Source organism: Phalacrocorax carbo, chromosome 6 (assembly GCF_963921805.1).
Source record: "Phalacrocorax carbo chromosome 6, bPhaCar2.1, whole genome shotgun sequence".
Taxonomy (NCBI): domain Eukaryota; kingdom Metazoa; phylum Chordata; class Aves; order Suliformes; family Phalacrocoracidae; genus Phalacrocorax; species Phalacrocorax carbo.
The window spans coordinates 49,373,284-49,390,532 of NC_087518.1; the positions used below are offsets into that span (position 1 = coordinate 49,373,284).

Consider the following 17,249-nt stretch of genomic DNA (forward strand, 5'->3'; position numbering starts at 1 on the left):
AAAAAAACAAGCCTGCAGTTGTCTGGTGTAGCATTTATTTAAGAAATTTGCCACTTCCCAGTCACTGCTTGGAACAGCTAACTGGAAGGGTGAGGATGTCACTTGCTGCTGAACTCTTCAAGAATTCTGATACCGGCTGGTGGTAAAAAAATAATTGATTTTACTTTGTTCTGTATTAACATACAAATATCCTGTCATGAAGCACTACAGTCTGGTAATGAAACAGCCCTTCTCCATCACCCTGTGATCATGATAATCCGCAAGTTGAGAAATTCAGTTATTGTTTAATAATTCCATTTCTGTTAAGGCTGACTTCTGCTGGATGCGTAGGTGCAGTGGGTGGTTTTGTGGTTACGGTGCGTTGCAGTAACGGGTGGGTGCTGGAAGCCCCAGGTGCCAGCGCTGGCTGTGACAGCTCTGCCCCCCCCCGGCACATCCCCCTGAGAGCACGGCCCAGGGCGCGTGCCTGGGCTGTAACGCCCCTCCGCCCTGACCTCTCGGTCTTGGAAAGGCGGCAGCGGGGCTGGAAGCGGCAATTCATTCCCATTCCCACCATTCCTGATGGGAGGACAGAGCAGAATGACGGTCGAGTCATCTATTTTCTCACTGGCCGTAGCAAGTCCACATGCTTTAATGTGACTTTGAACAAACTCTGTTTTAATGATGGCATTGTCTCAACAGAAGTTCAGCTGAGGGTGCTGACCTTGTCTTTCCTGCTCCAAGAGCTTTAAACTAGAGATTAACACCCCGCACTGGAGTCCCGGGCCTTTCCCGTTCAGATCCAAAGGACAGCACTGTTACCTCATGGTACCTTTTAGTGGGCACTAACTGCTAATTAATTTATTACAATGACATGAGAGTCTTTTCCAGCATCTGCCACCCTCGTGGGCCTTTGTGGATCAAGAATCAGGGGTGAAATAAGCCATTTGCTGTTTCAGTGGCTGTACAGGGAGAGAGGAAGGCAGCGGCTCCCTTCCAGCCGTGTCAGAATTTCTCTCTTCTCACGCTGCCTCTTCCATCAACATGAATATTTGCTTCCTTTCAGGAAAGGTGCTACTTTGCTGTGCTGAAAAATAAAGCCTTTCTCAGTCCCTGAATCTCCCCTGGATCAGGCACAAGCTTATTATCTGGCAGCACATTTTCTGCTGAATCAGTCAAAAAATAGTTAATGTTTTTGAACATTCCAGTGAGATGAATGAGGCAATTCATACCTCTGGGCTATTGTTGTAGGGTTTTGTTCTTTGTTTCCTATTGTAAAATGTCTGGAAACACAGGAAGATGACAGTTGTATCGGTTAATATTTTGAAGACTTTCTTCAAATGCTGGAGGGCTAGAAACAATTTGAAAACAAAAGCCGAGCTCCTTGCACAGGGCTCAGGACAAGGGTGTGGTGTTACAGTAACTTACACAAATTACATACTCCTGGACAGCAACTCCTGAGCGAGTGAAATGTTAATTTACTTGACCAAAACAACAAAAAACCACCCTTCCCTAAAGCGGCTTTTCCTTTCATAGAGTAGTGCTGAGTAATTCGAAGACGCCTGGCTTTTTTTCCTCAAGCATCTACGGCAGCTTGGAGTCAAAAATAGATGGAAAGCTAGGTCTGGCTTTGTTAACCCTGAGCAATGGTGACCAAACTCAGGCGCTGGCTCAACTGCACATTCAGGCAATGTCATTCATGGAGGGGCAGCAGGGTTTAAGGCTTTATTGTCATTTCTAACTTCTGCCGTTTTTAATCATCTTTTGTTATAATTAAAGGAAGATATCTATAGTGCTTGCTCAAAAGGTCTTGGGCCCGCTCGGAGCATCACTGGCCTCTTCAGTCTGTATCATTTTGGTGCTCCCCACCCCTACTGCTGGGCTTGCTGCCTCTTTGCCCGGCGAAAGCGTGGAGCAGGGGTGAGCTCTGAGTTGCTCGGCAGGACCGGGAAGCCCACCCGTGGTGGGGCAGGGGTGGGGAAAGGGCCTTGTTACCCGCTGCCCCGGGGTCCCTGTTAGGCTTGGGCCGGGGTTGCGCAGCGAGGGGCAGCCGTGAAGGCGGAGGTTGGCTGACGACGGCCACGGCTCCCACCCAGCGGGGGCAGGCACGGGTGGGAATGGTCCCGCAGCGGCTCTCGGTGCACAGAAGATGCTCGGCTTCCTAATCTCCCCCGCCCAGCCCCGGCTGTTCTATCTTTAACGCTTCCTGTTGGTTAGAGGAGCCGGCTTGAAAATGGTCGTGTTTCCTGGCGGGAGGCACGCCGGGCTCTCCAGCGCGTCGTGACCGTCCCTGCCCCGCCGCCCCACGCACGCTGCCGGCATCGTGCGGGCTCCTGCCCGCGGGAGCCGACCCCAGCCGCCCGGGAGCGGGGGAGCGGCGGGGTTTGTGCAAACCTCTCCCACGGCCGCGTCCAGAGCGGGAGGTTGAGGGGAAGGAGTGAAAGGAAGAATAACAGCTCCGGCATTTCCCCCTGCGGGAGGGCGCGCAGGTGGCGGGGAGACAATAGCGACCCCGCACCCCCGGCCCCGCCGCCCCGCCACACGGGCCGCACACGGCAGGTGCGGCCGGGCCGGCATCGCCCCGGCGGCGGCCGGGGCCGCGGCTGCTCCCCCGCGCCCCAGGCTCCCTGCACGGCCGGGGGCCGCAGCCTCGCCCCGGCCCCGCAGCAGGGACCGGGGGGCGTCCCGGGAGGTGCTCAGCCCCGGACCCCTCCTTCCCGCCCCGCTCCCGTGGCGATTTCGTTGATTTTCGGCTACCCGGGCAGGCCGTTCCCCCGAGCTATCGAAAACCGCTCCCCGCCGCTCTCTTTAGGGCTGTTTTACCTGCGGTGTCCGGGGGAACGGACCCAGGATCCCCCAGCGACCCCCGCCCCTCCCTCCTTCCTCTGCTGCGACCCCGTAGCAATTTGGGGAGCTTTCGGAGGCGCCCCGCCGCCTCGCAAGCGGCCGCGCAGGGAACCCGAGCCCCGCACCAGCCCGTCCCCCCGGACCCCGCAGCCGCCCCGACTACACGGCGGCTTCTGCGAAGGCCAGCGGTGTCCCCGTCCCGCCCGGGCCCGGAGCCCGCCGTGAGCCCCAGCCCCGACGGGGCGCGCAGCCGGTCCCGGCCCCCGAGCCCCGCCGGCTGCCCCGCACCGCTCCGGGCAGGCCGAGGGCCCCTCTCCCCTTCTCCAGGGCCCTCTCCAGGGGCTCGGCCCTGGCCGCGGCGCAGAGCTCTCCCCTCCACCCCCATCCCAAATTTTCCAAGGGCGAGGGGTGCCGGCTCGGTACCGGCTCCGCTCCCTGTCCCCCAGCACCCCCCGGCCCGGCAGGGACGCTCGGCCGCCCCCGCCCCAGCGCAGGGGGTTCGACAGGGGCTCGCCCCAGTTCAGGCCTTCAGCGAAAACACGATGGGGAGAGGAAGGCTGGGGATGGGGCCGCTCCTCTCCAAAACATCTCCTCTCGATGTGCTTTATTTACCTCCTCTTGGCCCAAAGCAGCCCACACCCCTTCCCTCTCTCTCAGCATCTCCAACGATTTATTTTGTCTCATTAAATTTAATTAAGAACGGAGTAGGTGTTCCATATTTAATAAAAAAAAAAAAAAGAAAAAAAAAAAAAAACAGGGGCATAATAACCTCCAAGAGGACTAAAATAAAGAATTGCTATTCAGATGCGGGCAGCCACAGTGCAATTTTTTATTACTCTTTTTTTTTTTTTCAGTGTCTTTTTAAGAGCATCTAAGCACACACACATAAAAAGCTAGAAGGCATGCATTCCGGAGTTATTCCTATGCATATCCCTGCAATAATTTTCCGCTTTCCTTCGATAAAATTGCCAAATAATAATGAATCATTTCATAAATAATGGGTTTAGAAGCTTATCAGGGCAGGCGGGCCACTGCTGGGGTTTTATCTCTCTCGGCCACATTGCAGTAGTGTTCCGCTCTCCATACTAAATAGGAAACTGGACGTGATGTGGAATTAGAGCCTCCCCAGCTGAAGCCACCCAACACTTACTACAAATATAGCCGCGATGCGTAGGCCACAAAATGGCTCCACTCACTTTTCCCAATGAAAAGCAAATGGTGAGTAGAGAGGAATCCGGCCCTGCAGCGGGCCGGGGCGGCGGCCTGGGGCTGTGGGGGGCTTCGGGGGCGCCGGGGGTGCTTGGGGGGCTTCTGCCCCGTGTAAGAGACAGGCGAGGGGGGAAAAAAAACCCAAGTCTTTTCCGCGGTTGGGATTTCATCTTTCTTTTATTAATTATTATTATTATTTCTTTGACGCGGGGTGGGTGAGGAGAACAAGACGCTTTCCATTTCGAAAAATGGGGTGCGCCCCCCACCCCCGCCCCGGGCTGCGGCAGGGAGGGGGCGCTGGGACCGGCCGCGGGGGTGCCGGGGGCGAAGGGCCGCCGGGCCCCGCTCCCCCAGCCTTTCCCCGGGGGGGGACCCGGCCCCGCCGGGGCCTGTCCGCTTGTTCCCGGGGGGTCCCCCCGTATACCGCTCCCTCCCACCCCTCCGCTTTGGGGCAGTTTCCCTGCACGGGCCCGCGGAGAGGTGCGTTTCTGGGCTGGAAATTTCCTGCCGATCCGCGGCTGGAAAACAAAAGGATTTTGCGGAGCAGAAACCAGCGGGCGGAGAATTAATTGCCCCCCCACCATTTTTCTAAACGAAATCGCCCCCAAAAGACGGCAAACGCTGCGGGTATTTTTACGGTTTTGTGTATTTCGTTTTTAACGAAAGCGGGAGGAGACGCCATCGGGGTTATTTCGTTTTTTTACGAAGGGCGAACCCTTATTTTTCGTGATTTTGCTGGTAGGGGGGTGCAACCGTCTTCGCCTTCCTGTTGATCCGCGGCGGGGAGTGGGCCCGCCCGTGGGCCGGGAGCGGAGCGGAGCGGGCGCAGCCCGCCGGTGGCCCGTCGCGGCCCCGCGGGTGGGAGCGCCGCCGGTAACCGGCCCCTTTAGGAATCCAGTTTGCCCCTTTAGGAATTAAATTTTCCAGCCGGGCGTGGGAGAAACGCCGCCGCCGCTCTTTGCGAGCACACCGGGAGAAAAAAACAAGTCCGTCTCCGGCCCCGTCTGGGATTTCCTCCCGGGGAGACCGGGCTTGCAACGCGTCCAAAAACCCGCCCAATTCGCCCCAGATATAGGGCTTTTTTTGTGTGTGGTGGTGTGTTTTTTTCACTTTTGTTTTTTTAAATCTATTTATTTTTTCACGCCGGGCCGTGGCCGCCGCGCGTTGTGTCCCCGTGGGCGAGGCGGCGGGGACGAGCGGCCCGGCGGCGGGGGGCGGGGGGGCCTGGGGGTGGCCGTCCGTCCCCTGGAACCGGGGCCGCCCCGGGGTGCCGTCCTTCCTCCCCTCTCCCATGCACCCCTCTCTCCACCTGATCTCCGGCAGTCCGGGCCCACGAGATCCACCCTCTCCTCCTTTTCTGCTCCCCCCCCCCCCCCCCCCTTCTCTTCCTCCCAGGATTTAGCAGTTTTATCCCGATGCGGGTGTCCTTCCTCTCTGTAAAGTCGTAAGTACCTTGAGGTGGGAGGAGTAAATTCAGCCTGACACTGAGAGCGCTTTTGTTGAAACAGGAGAGACTTGCGGTGTCCCTACTTAAATATGACACATGTGAGTAATCTCTTCCTATACATTATCGGAATAGGCAATTAGATTTTTCTTTCTAGAGGGCTGGCGGGGAGGGGGCTGGCGGGAAGGCAGCGAGCTTGTGCTTTAGGTTGGGTGGGTTGGGGTTTTGTTGGTTTTTTTTTTGAGAGAGATGGTGTGATATGGGGGCAACAAAAAAAAAAAAAAGCTTTTCTCTCGCAATTCAGCCCAGCAGAAATGAAAACTAAAACATACCCAAGGCAAAGGAGCGAGAAGGATGGGAATGGGACCGGGTGTGTGGCAGCTCCGAGAAGCCCCTTATTTATAAGAAAAAAAAAATAAAAACAACCCACCGAACGAGGGGGGTGGTGGGAGAAACAGCACGGCGATAGTCGCGATATCGCGCCCTGCCCGCGGCGACAGTATTCGTTCCGCGGGAGAAGGGGGACAATGACCGCGCGCGGCGGCGGGCGAGGGGCTGAGCGCCTGCCCGTCCCCTCGCTGCCGTGCCGGGGACCGGCTCCGGCGGGGGCCGCTTCAACCCCCGGCCCTCAGAATAGTGGCTTCGGGCGTATTTCGCTGTTTTAAAAATAATAATAAAAATTAAAAACGGGAGGAGAGGCGGTCGCCCTGCGGCTGAGGCCGCTGCCGGCAGGCCGGGCCGCGGTGGAGCTGGCTCCGCGGGGCGACAAACGCCGCCGGGGCCCCCAGAACGGGGAGAAATCCCCCTAAACGGGGAGGGAGGCGGAGGCTGAGCCTCCTCCCGCCCGGCCGTCATTTGGCTGCATAGTTTAACACCCGGCCACCGCGACGGCCGGGTGCGGGCCGAGCCCACCCCACCCCCCTCCCCCGCCGGGCTGCATCAGCCGCCGCGATGGTGTAAATCGCGGCGGTGCGACGGGCCCCGCTACGCGGCTGCGGAGTGGGGGGTGGGGGTGTGGAGGGGGGCCCGGCCCGCCGCCCCCTGCGCGGTGCGTCGTGCAGGGCCGGGGCGCTGCGGAACGTCATAGCGCCGCACCGTTCTGCGAGGCTCTGTGACGTCACGGCAGGGCCGGGACGCTCCATGACGTCACAGAGCCGGACGGCTCGACGGCGTGGCCCCGCGGACCAGCGGCCACGGTGTCGCAGCGTTGCCTCCAACCGATTTGGGGTGATTAGTGCCTCTCCTGCCCTCTCCCCATTTCTCGCCGGCGAAGCCCGAGTCCCGAAGCCCCGCTCCTGCCCCCCCCGCCGTCGGGGCGGTGCCCGGGGCGGGGTACCCCCCGTCCCCCCCGCGGGGCCGCCCCTCACCGCTGCCTCTCTCCGCAGGACGATGGACAGGCCGCCCGCCCCGCCGCCCCCCAGTGACCCCCGCGATGCCCGCCCCCCCCGGCGGCACGACTCGGAAGCGGAGACCACGAGCGAGCCGGAGAGCAGCCGCGGGGGCATGGAGGCGCCGGCGGACCCCCAGCTGCTGCTCAACGGGGCGTCCAAGGAGGCGGGCCGGCCCTCCCCCGGGCCCCCCGCCGCCCCCGTGCCCGTCATCGAGCTGGTGCGCCGGGGGGGCTCCCTGGACATAAAAAGCCGGGAGGCGGCAGGGGAGGCGATGCAGAGAGCGCCGGGCGCCGAGCCGTGCCGCGCCGCCGAGGCCGCCTGCGAGGCCCGCATGGTGCAGCTGAGCCCCCCCGCGCTCCCGCTGCAGCCCCCCGGCAGGGCCATGCTCTACAACCTGGGCCAGCCGCTGGCCACCATCAACAGGTCCGTGTGTCCCTCACCCCACCCCGGCGGGGGTCCCTCGGAGCGGCTCCCCGAGGGGAGGGAGCCCTGCTCGGCTGCGGGTCTCGGCTCCGGGAGAGAGGGAGGGAAGGAGGGGGGCGACAGCAGCATCCCTTCCTCCGCGCGGGGCTCGGGGATTAGTCATTGCGGGTTTGCATGTAACTTTACAAAGGAAGAAAGGGGGGGGGGGGGGGAAAGCCAAACAAAACCCCAAACGAAAAACCGCCGTTCCTAGGAAAAAAAAAAAATAATTCACGGTAGAAATGCCCCGGGCAGAGCAAAGGGGTCCGTCAGAAAACGCGGTACTTGTCGAGAACTGGTTTAGACCCTCAGAGCTGCCCGGGACTCCGTCCGTCCTCCGCGGAGTCCCGCAGATGAGCGCAAGGGACAGAAAACGCTCCCGCGGAGGCAGAGCGCGGCCCCCGTGTGCGGGGACGGACCCCCCCGCGCCCCGCCGCCGCCTCCGCCCCCGGGGGAGGCTGCGGTGCCGGCCCGGCCCTGTTGGGCGTCCGTGCCCGCCGCCTGGCGGGGGGAAAAGCCGCGGGATGAGGGGTGGGCTTCGCCTGGGAGCCGCTTGCCTGGTGCCCCACGCCGCTCGCATCCCCCGGCCCGCGTAGCGCTGGCGCGTGTCTCCGGGCGGCGGCGTGTCGTGTCGTGTCGTGTCGTGTCGTGTCGCCGCACGACCCCGGGCTCGGCTTCGTGAGCCGGGAGCTCCCTCCGGACTCACGGAGCTGCTCGGCTTCCTCCCGCGGGGCCGGGCCGGGGGGATGCCGGCGTGTCCTCACGGCCTCTCTGCCTTTCGTCTGCAGCGGGTTTTTCGGCGAACCGGATTCCTTCTCCATGTACGGCAGCAACCGGGTGAAGAGGAGACCCTCTCCCTACGAGATGGAGATCACCGACGGTGAGAGCGTTTCGCCCTGAGCTGGCTTTTGGGGGTTTCCCAATCTGCTGAAGGGGGCAAGTTGCTGCACGGTGCCACATGCTGGGATTAAAACCCCAAAGAGTAAAAGGCGAATAGGATGCCTGTGGCGGCAGGGTGGCTCCCCCCGGCAGGGCTCTGCGCCGCGGAGCCCGGCTCTCTCCCGACTAATGACCGGCAGCGTGCTCGGTGGAGTTGCTGTCACGCAGCAAAGCGGTTCAGCCTATGGTTAATTGCATCCCCGTTCTGTAAATTGCTTAGAGATTAAATCCAAAGGAAGCCGCTAAATTTAAGTCTTTGTGGAAGCGCAGAGGCTCGACCAGGGCCGCTGCAGTGACAGGCTGTGTTTGCAAACCCTTTCGGCCAGGAGCAGACCACAGCCTTGGGCAGAAAGGTCCCACCCGCCTTCAAACTGCCTAGAAGCAAAGGGCTGAGCCTGTGCTAAGGTCTGCAGGGCCGCAGCGGGACTGTGGCTGGCCCCTTTGCCAGCTTGCCGATACCTTGATTCAGTACGCACCGGCTCCGTGCTGCAGCCTGCCGTGGGGAAAGATCCCGTGCCTGGTCTTGTGGCAGGGCCTGGGAGCAGCTGGGGAGGGTGACGGTCTGGTGTCCGAGCGGTGATCCCAGGTGCAGGGGTGCCTGTCGGGCCGGCAGGCTCATTCCACAGAAAGGAAGGCGGCGGGAAGGCGGGGCAGGATCCCGCCGCCCGCTCCCCGGCAGCCGGCGTGGGGCGCGGGCGGCTGCGCGTGTCGCGGGATGCGGGAGGCTGCGTGCGGGGGGCAGCGCTGCCCAGGCGAAGGGGGATTTGCAAGACCAACTTGCACGTGGAAGGCCGACTCGTTTAGCTGCAGAGTTTACAGCCCGTGCAAATGAGATCCATCGAAATTTGTTTTCTCTTTAGTAACTGTAAGCGCTGTATTTCAATTGCCAGACAACTAATTTTCCGTCTTTCTAGCTAGTTGTCCCTTTCCTTCTGCCTGGTTAATCTAAAATCAGATCAAATAATAATCCGCATCGCTCAGAAATAGTACGGAACCAAATGGCGGGGTCAGGGCGCTCTCTGCGTTCATCGGCCCCCCCCTCCTCACCCTCTGCCCGCTCCGTCTGCCTGGTCCTTCCAGAGCGCAGCCCCGTGGGGCAGGGCTTGCCGCGGCCGCCGGCACGAGAAGGCCTTTTTGTCTGGGGTTCGAGTCAGGGGCCTGGCGGCGACGGTGAAAGTCCCTCAGATCATGGTGTCTGACTAAAGCTTTCGGCTTGCTATTAAATTAGATATTAAGGATTACAGAGATATTTGGTTGTAACCAAGTTTTTTTGATACGTGCTTGCCAGGCCATGCAGGTGTGTAGACTGGGCTCAATCCTGCAGGATCTGGCTCGTGTGAATTTCCAAGACTAGGGTCAGAATTTATTTATTTTTTTTTTTAGAAAGAGGTACCAGCTGATGCTGTCTAAACAGGAGCAATTTGTAGGGACGTGCATCCCGTGCTGAGGCGTCTGTGCTGTCTGCTGGGCTTTGCTCGTCGCTCTGATGGTCACCTGCTGGGTGACATCCGCGCCACACTGGCCCATCGCTCCTGCGGGTCCTCTGCCCTCGGGAGATGCAAGAGGGCAGGAGAGTCTTGTTGGGCACTTGGTGTTCGGTTTCCTCTGTAAGAAAACGAGCGGTGATGTTTTTACAACTCTCTATCAGTTTTTGGGAAAGTTTGGTGCATTGAATATCTTCTTAAAAAATAGATGTAAATGTAGATAAAAATGTAAAAAAGTAGCTGCAAGAATATTGTGTTACTTTGGAAGCTCATATTTTTTTACTAGTTTTCCTCAGACCTCTAATTACAATTAAAAAAAATAATCAGCCAATCAGTTGGAACAAAATCCAGGCAAAAATCCTCAGCTGACTGCTTGAATTAATTGCGAGGCGAGTTTCTTTATGAGAAATAAACATCTTCTATTATAACACAGCTCTGGGGCATTTTAAATTTCTCTATTGCTTGACACATTTTGGCCAAAACCCAGTCTCTTTCTGAAATGTGTATTCGGTTCAGTTGATGCAGGAATCAAAAATCTGAGAGGTGTCAGAATTTGTGTTATATACTGGACCTTGGTTTGGGTTTCCCTGGGTGAAAATGAACAGCTCTTTTTTTCTGATTTCAAAATGTTGTTCATAGATGCCTTTTAGTTGGCAACTTTCAGTGAACAGAGATACATGTTTGAAGCCTGTGAAGACTGGAAGACTTGAGATTTTGTATTGGTGTTGTTTGTTTGTTTGGTTGGTTGGTTTTTTTAAATAACCAGTATCCTAGGGTTTTTTTCTCATCCCTTATGGGAGTAATAAGGTTTTAAGCTGCATCTCCTGGTTTCAAGGCTGGTTGCTTTGTCTTGTCTGGAAAGACCATTTCAGTTTTGAAGCTGTTGTGTTATTGTAGCAGGTTGCAGCACATTCTCCACCGCCTTATTACAAGTGCAGGGCAGCCTGGTGTTGTTGAGATCCCCTTAGTGCCCCCCACCTTCCCCACAACCCCATGGCACAGTGGGCTGTGCACATCAGGGACAAGAAACCTTCCCTTTCCGTGAGCTCTTGCACATTAGTTCATACGAAGGGCATTTACGTGCCATCTGGGAGTGGAAAATTGGCTTTATTAACGCATCAGACTGGGATCTTGGAGGTCAGAGATGAGTTTCTCATTCCAACATCCCCCAGCCTATCCCAGGGGCTCTTTGCGATTTTGGGGGACTCCCCGCTCCCGAGCACACGGTGAGAAGTGAGTTGTATGCCTTCTCGGACGCTGGAGAAAGTGGTGGTTTTAATCTGTCTGCTTGGGCGCGTGTCCCCATGCAAACCCTGCGGTGGAGGGGTTTTCGTGTGATGTGCTGGCCCAAAGGGGCTCAGTTTCCTCTGAAGGGGGGAGAGTGTGATGGTGTTTAATCAGCTGGTGCATGGGATTCCTCTTCTTCTGTCACGGCAGGTGGGATCTGTCAAGGTGCAGCCTGACGAGGATGCCTCAAAAATCACATCTGTTCGGCTGCTCTGCCACAGTTAAATCAGCCAAGAGCTTTGCTATATATGAATAACAATGTTTAAATGCCCCTTGGGATGCTGGTTTCACTGGGTGGGCGCAGAGCTGCCAGCTTAAGCTGCTCACCACGCCCAGGAGATAGTAGTTAGACAAGTGTCTCAGAGTGGGGCTACAGGGGAGAGAGAGTGCGGATGGGAACATCCACAGCCTGCCTTTTGGGGTACCACTCACCATTGTGTTATCTACAAGTCTTTGCTTCATACTTTGTGATTATTTTCATTGTATGTGACGCTTCCCATCCTACGAGGGTTTCTGCCATGATCATTCTCCCACAGTTTCATGAGATCTCTGTGTCCCTCCACTATTGGTGTCTCCTGGAGGTGAGGATGGAAAGGGTGTAATAATAAAAGCATCTTATGGTGGTGTCTCCTTGCATGAACTGGTTTCCATGGACCCGAGGACCTGCAGTCCTGATTTACAGTGTTGCAACTCCTGTAGCACAGCACTTTTGAGTAGACATGCTTTTGGGTCTCTCAGTGCCAAGATAATGTCTCACTTGTGCCAACAGGAGTTACTCTGATGACTGGAAAGGAGAATTGACGTGTTTTGTGCGTCTGTCCTGTGTAACACACCCCATCAGGAATACAGCTGTAAAATTACAAGGGATTTAATTGGAGTTCATGTGTAACTGAGCCAAATGGACACCTCTAGCAATTTAGAGACCCTTCTCCAATTACCGTCAGATAGGGAGTTTTTGCCATGATGTGCAGAGAGCGCAGGCAGTCCTCTGGTCAGCTGCGACACTGCTTCATCCTCTGCCCATGACCACCCTTCCAGCAAAGGCACTGCTTTCACTCTGTGGGTCACAGTGCTACCTGTCCTCATTACTATGGGGTGAATCCTGCCACCTCATTTCATACAAACCATCCAGGGGGCTGGTGGTAATCCTAAGGTCTCTATCAGCTCTGGATCCTGCCTTCCTCAGGGAAGATCTCTGGATCTTAAAGTTTTCAAAGCCTCTGCTCAAACTTATTTCCTCCTGTCCCAATGGTATGTCCTTAAGACACTTTTGGGATAGAAAACCATCTTGCAACCTAACCTTTTAATAGGACCTTTGTTGCTGAGATACCCTAAAAATATAGCAGCCTTCTGCACATGTGTCATGGCCTAAGCCTTCCTCCTTGGAGAGTAAATACAGGCATCTCAGGAGACATCTAAAAAGATGCAGCTAGGGTTTTCCTTTCCACCGGACTGAACAGAAATTACAGCTACCTTAGCTCATTGGGCTAGCTTCCAGTTAGCTGGGAACTCCTGTTTCACTTCCTTGCTGATGTCACTAAAACAAATCAGTTAATCTGGGAAATGGTGACCTATTCAGCAAAGTAATAAATGACCTGTTATGTGCTGCTCCTAATTCTGCATGATTGTAATTGCAGGTCCTCATACGAAAGTGGTTCGCCGCATTTTTACCAATAGCCGGGAGAGGTGGAGGCAGCAGAATGTCAACGGAGCCTTTGCAGAGCTTCGCAAGCTCATCCCCACCCACCCGCCTGACAAAAAACTGAGCAAGAATGAGATTTTGCGCCTGGCTATGAAATACATCAACTTCCTGGCCAAGCTGCTCAACGACCAGGAGGAAGAAGGAAACCAAAGGGGCAAAGTGAACAAAGACTCTGGGATAGTCCAGGAAGACCTCCTGCAGGACATGTTGTCTCCTAACTCTAGCTGTGGAAGTTCTTTAGATGGAGCAGCAAGCCCGGACAGCTTCACAGAAGAGCACGAAACACTAGATTCAAAGCACACGCGGGGTCTGCACCACGCCATTCTCCCCGTAGAAGGCAATGCGCAGCGGTGATGACCTTCCGCATCGCTCCCGAAGCACCAAGCGGGGAGGCGAGACCCGAGCGTGCGGATGCTGAAACTTGTGCCCATGGGATTTGTGACTCTGCCTTTCCCCGGGGGCTCGACTCCCCGTTCTCCCCAGCTTGGGATGGAGCAGCTGGTGTGTTGGCTGAGGACAAGACCAAACCAGATGGATGTTCGGCATTTAGGTACGTGATCGTACAAAGAAGAAAAGCATTGAAGTCATCTTCATTGTACATACTGCTCATGATGTGACTCTGCGGAGGGGCAGGAGACGTGGCCAGCACCTCTCCAGCATTTAGAGGGTTTTCAGACCATTTGATGACCATCGCTTTTTAAACAATTGCCTGGCTGAGACACGAAACTCCTCTTTTGCTGCCAGTGGAGGCCATTGACTCTTTCCAGCTCCATGTGGCCCTGGAGACTGCCGAAACCTGCCAGGGCTGCAGCATTTCTCCAGCCTGTGGCATATATAACTGGTCTGAGCAGGAGCTGGGGCCATGTGTTCCTGTTGTCTGAGAGCTTTTGACTGTATCTTTTTAAAGAGGTGAAAAAATACCCTCAGCAAAAGAACTATTAAAAGGATTAAGACTTTTTAATTTTCTCTCCATTTTTTCCCCCCCTTTCTTCCTTTCCCTTCTACCTAACTTTGGATTGTTTGGGGTTGTTGTATTTATGACGTGGGATTACTTCTGTTTAACGCTGTCATGCAGTATCCACTGAATGAAAAGGTACATAGGTGTTGTCTGCCGCCCTCCCAGTCCCCGATTTTTCTGCTGGCAATGCTCAGCAGGTGAGCTTCAAGCCTGTTCTGTTCTCCTAGAGTTTTCCCAGTGGTTTCTGTAGGGCCAGAGCTTCTCTCAAGGAAGATGAATTTCAGAATTGGTAAGCAAAAAAAAAAAATAAAAATTGCTAGTGAAGCATCCCCTTGGACTGGGGGTTTTTGAATTCAAAAAGCAAAAAAAAAGGCAACAGGAGTCAATGATTCATCAACAGTGTGTGTGTACATAGGGTTATAAAAGGATTTTTAATGGTATGCTTTGAATTTTTTGTTTTTATTGTGTGAAAATGGTGGTGGTTCAGCTGTGCCAATGCTTGCAGGCTGGACTACAGTGCTGGATTTATTCCGGTGTTAGGAGGGTCCTCACCTGCCTGAGGCTGGTAGGGGGCTACAGCCTCTCCAAACCTTGCAGGGAAGCACTAAAAGCAGCGGTGGGATTAGCCTCCATTCCCAAGTGCTCGGACTGCTGCAAAATTGATGTCTGCAACTGGGCTGGTCCTCTGATTCCTGCTGCCCCTCTGGGGAGGGCATTTGGGAAACAGAAGGGCTGGGGAGCAGGAGGCTGCTGCTGCGGTGGCGGGTAGCTGAGGACTGCATCACACCATCACCGCTGCATCAGGCCCATCTCTCACCCACCGTCTGATGCCTGACACAGCAATTGCCCCAAGCCCATCTTCTCCATCTACAGAGATGTCACAAATCTCTACCATGCTACAATAAAACAAAACAAAACAAAACAAAACAAAACACCCACAAACATCCTTTGGAAGGGAAATAATCCTTTGAGCGGGGACATCTTCCACTGGACTCATTCCTTTTCAAGGGTGCTGAGGTACAAGGAAACACAGGATTTGGGCGGGTGTCTGCAAGCCCGTCCGGGCTTAATTCAGAGCCCCGTCATTTTCATACCCACTTGGTTTAAATGCTTCTTTGTAAATAATAGGTGGGAGGCTGGTGTGTGGGTTGGTGTGTTAGGAGGCATTAGCTGCCTGGAAACGGGTCCCACCCCAAGCAAGGGTTTCCAGCATAGACCCAAATCCTCTCAAATCACAAACTCCCCCATCTTAAATTGGGGCAAAGGAGGAAAACTCCTTCCTGGGTCCGTATTGCCCATGCATGGGGGTTTTTACTAAAGGGGGTACCCGCAGGGCTGGACCAGGGGAGCGGTGATGGTGGGTGATGGAGTGATGCTGAGGAAGAGGGTTGGGCTGCTCCTGGTGCCGGGGTAGGAGAGGTGGGTGGCCAGGGCTGGTAGACGGGGGCCCTCTGGGAAAGGAGGGGGATGCTGTCACACAGCTAAAGCTGTTCTTGTCTTTCAGCATTCAAAATAACCCTGGGGTGGGGTGTGTGGGGATTTTACACCCTTTTTATTAACCTATTGAAAGAAAAAATCACCAATGTTTAGAAATTCCTCATTTCCAACAAGTTTGGGGTTTGTTTTTTTGTTTTTTTTTTTTTTTTTTTCACTCTTTTCAGTAGCTGAACATTTGGGAAAATGGTACAACCTTGGCAGCACCCCCCAATACCCCCACGCACATGCGCACCTGCTTGTAGCCCTTAGCAGAGCGTGCCATAGGTCTCCTGGGGTATGTACAGTTGTACTTTAATTGTGATTTGAATGGTACATTTCCTCTGCCCAACTCTCCTCCTGCCTGCTTCATCTCTCGCTGTGTGGACCATCGCCCCCCGTTTCTGTTGGAAACAGCACTTTGGGGCAATGTCGTACCGTGTGAGTGAATTCCCACCGTATGATTTTTGGGTTTTCAGCCCCATCCCTTTCTCTGCCACCCTCCCCCTGGATTTCTGCATTTTTTCTGCAGAAACAAAGTAACCAGACCTGGTACCCCGAGTCTCAACCCACTGTGGATGTGCTATTTAGAAAACACATTTGTTGTAATGTGTGTGTATATAAAATATATATATATATAATGAATATATCAAGAATATTTCTAAATAAAGTTTTACAAAGCAGCCTCCACTTGCTGTCTGCCTCTCTCCCACCTTGTCATTGATCCATCACTACTCTGGTATTTCATTCCTGGGCATTGCAAGGCGAGAATGCCAGGATGGCCCATCCCCAGCCATCAAAAGTCATAAACAGGCAGCACAAGCCTTGCAAAAGGATCTGCTAATTTTTTTCTTGCTTGGCTCACACTGTCCAGCCTGGGCTGGGCTTTTGCAGAGACAGCAAGTGGGAGGAAGAGTGCATGGGGCCGGCAGGAAGGAAGACGGGTGGTGAAGCAATCCCCCCGCCACAGGCGAGCGTTACCAGCTGCCGCCACATTACCCCCAGCACATTATTTGCAGGTCCCCCAAAGGCTCCGACAGTCTTTACCCCTCTTTTGGGGAGGAGGAGGGTGTGGGGAGAGGGCTGCTGGGGGCAATGCTGCTTCCCTTCACACCCTGGCAGTGTTAGGCGTCGATTTAATAGGCAATGACAGTAATTCCTCTTTTTTTTTTTTTAAAAGAATAAAAGAAGTTGTTATCACAGCCATGTGCACAAATACTTGAAAGAATTATTGAGCTGGTAATATTCACTATGGAGTGTTTACAGGCTAAGTGGTCCATTGAACGTGTGTATATGGGTTATATATATATATATATATGTATATAAAACTACAGCACCATGCTGCTGACGGTTGCCAAGACCATACCCATAGCACAGAGCAGGTGGACAGGAATGGCACCACAGGTATTTTCTTGTCTTTAATTTCTATGACTTTCAGAGTAATTTCCTATTAAACAGGGTCTTTTGGAGCACCCCTTGCTTTTTAAAAGCATCCACCCAAAATCTTAGCTGCTAAACACCGCTGACTCGCCAGGCCTGCAGCCAATGCTTGCTTTTAAAGTTTCTGGATGGCATTTCGCCCTGAGTTAAAGAGGAGGGGCCCCTCCCAGGCTCCAACTTGGGGAGTGCAGGGAGCCCTGTCCATGCACAGCCCTGTGCTAGGGACGTGGCCTCCCCCTGCAGCCAGGCTGAGCAAAGCCCTCCACAGCAGGGCTGGGCTGGTTTCCATCCTGGGTGCTGGGACAAGGCGTGAGGCAGGCGTGGGGCAGCCTGTGGCTGCTGGGTGTTTATCTGGGGTTGGGCGATCACGGCTGCACAGCTGGTTTAACCCATGTCCCCTGTCCTGCTGCCAGCCCGGCAAGAGCTGATAGCTCATGTACCGTTTATCTCTCTTTCTCACCTCCCAGCTCTCTCCCTCTCTCCTTCCATCACCACGTCAATTGTCCTTCCACCTCCCCCTCCTGCTTTTTTTCCCTCTTAAATTAAAACATCCTTCATGGCTCTGCGGCCTTTGCCACCAGCAAAGGGAAGAATATCCTCAAGGCGAAGGTTTCAAACCACTCTCTGCACATAT

At 55.0% G+C, this 17,249-nt stretch overlaps 1 protein-coding gene across 3 annotated transcripts; it reads left to right on the forward strand.

The window, feature by feature from the left end:
• The first annotated feature begins 3,887 nt into the window (after positions 1–3,887).
• Positions 3,888–15,858, forward strand: TAL1 (TAL bHLH transcription factor 1, erythroid differentiation factor). Of its 3 annotated transcripts, none has more exons than XM_064455143.1 (5): positions 3,888–4,044; positions 5,431–5,580; positions 6,865–7,293; positions 8,121–8,212; positions 12,680–15,858. In XM_064455143.1, coding segments are annotated over exons 2-5 (942 nt in total). In that variant the 5' UTR covers positions 3,888–4,044; positions 5,431–5,578; the 3' UTR covers positions 13,099–15,858. The 3 variants fall into 3 exon arrangements, with proteins under 3 accessions (XP_064311213.1, XP_064311214.1, XP_064311212.1); XM_064455144.1 differs by having other exon boundaries at positions 3,916–4,044; positions 5,544–5,580; XM_064455142.1 differs by lacking the exon at positions 5,431–5,580 and having other exon boundaries at positions 3,918–4,044.
• The last annotated feature ends 1,391 nt before the right edge of the window (positions 15,859–17,249 follow it).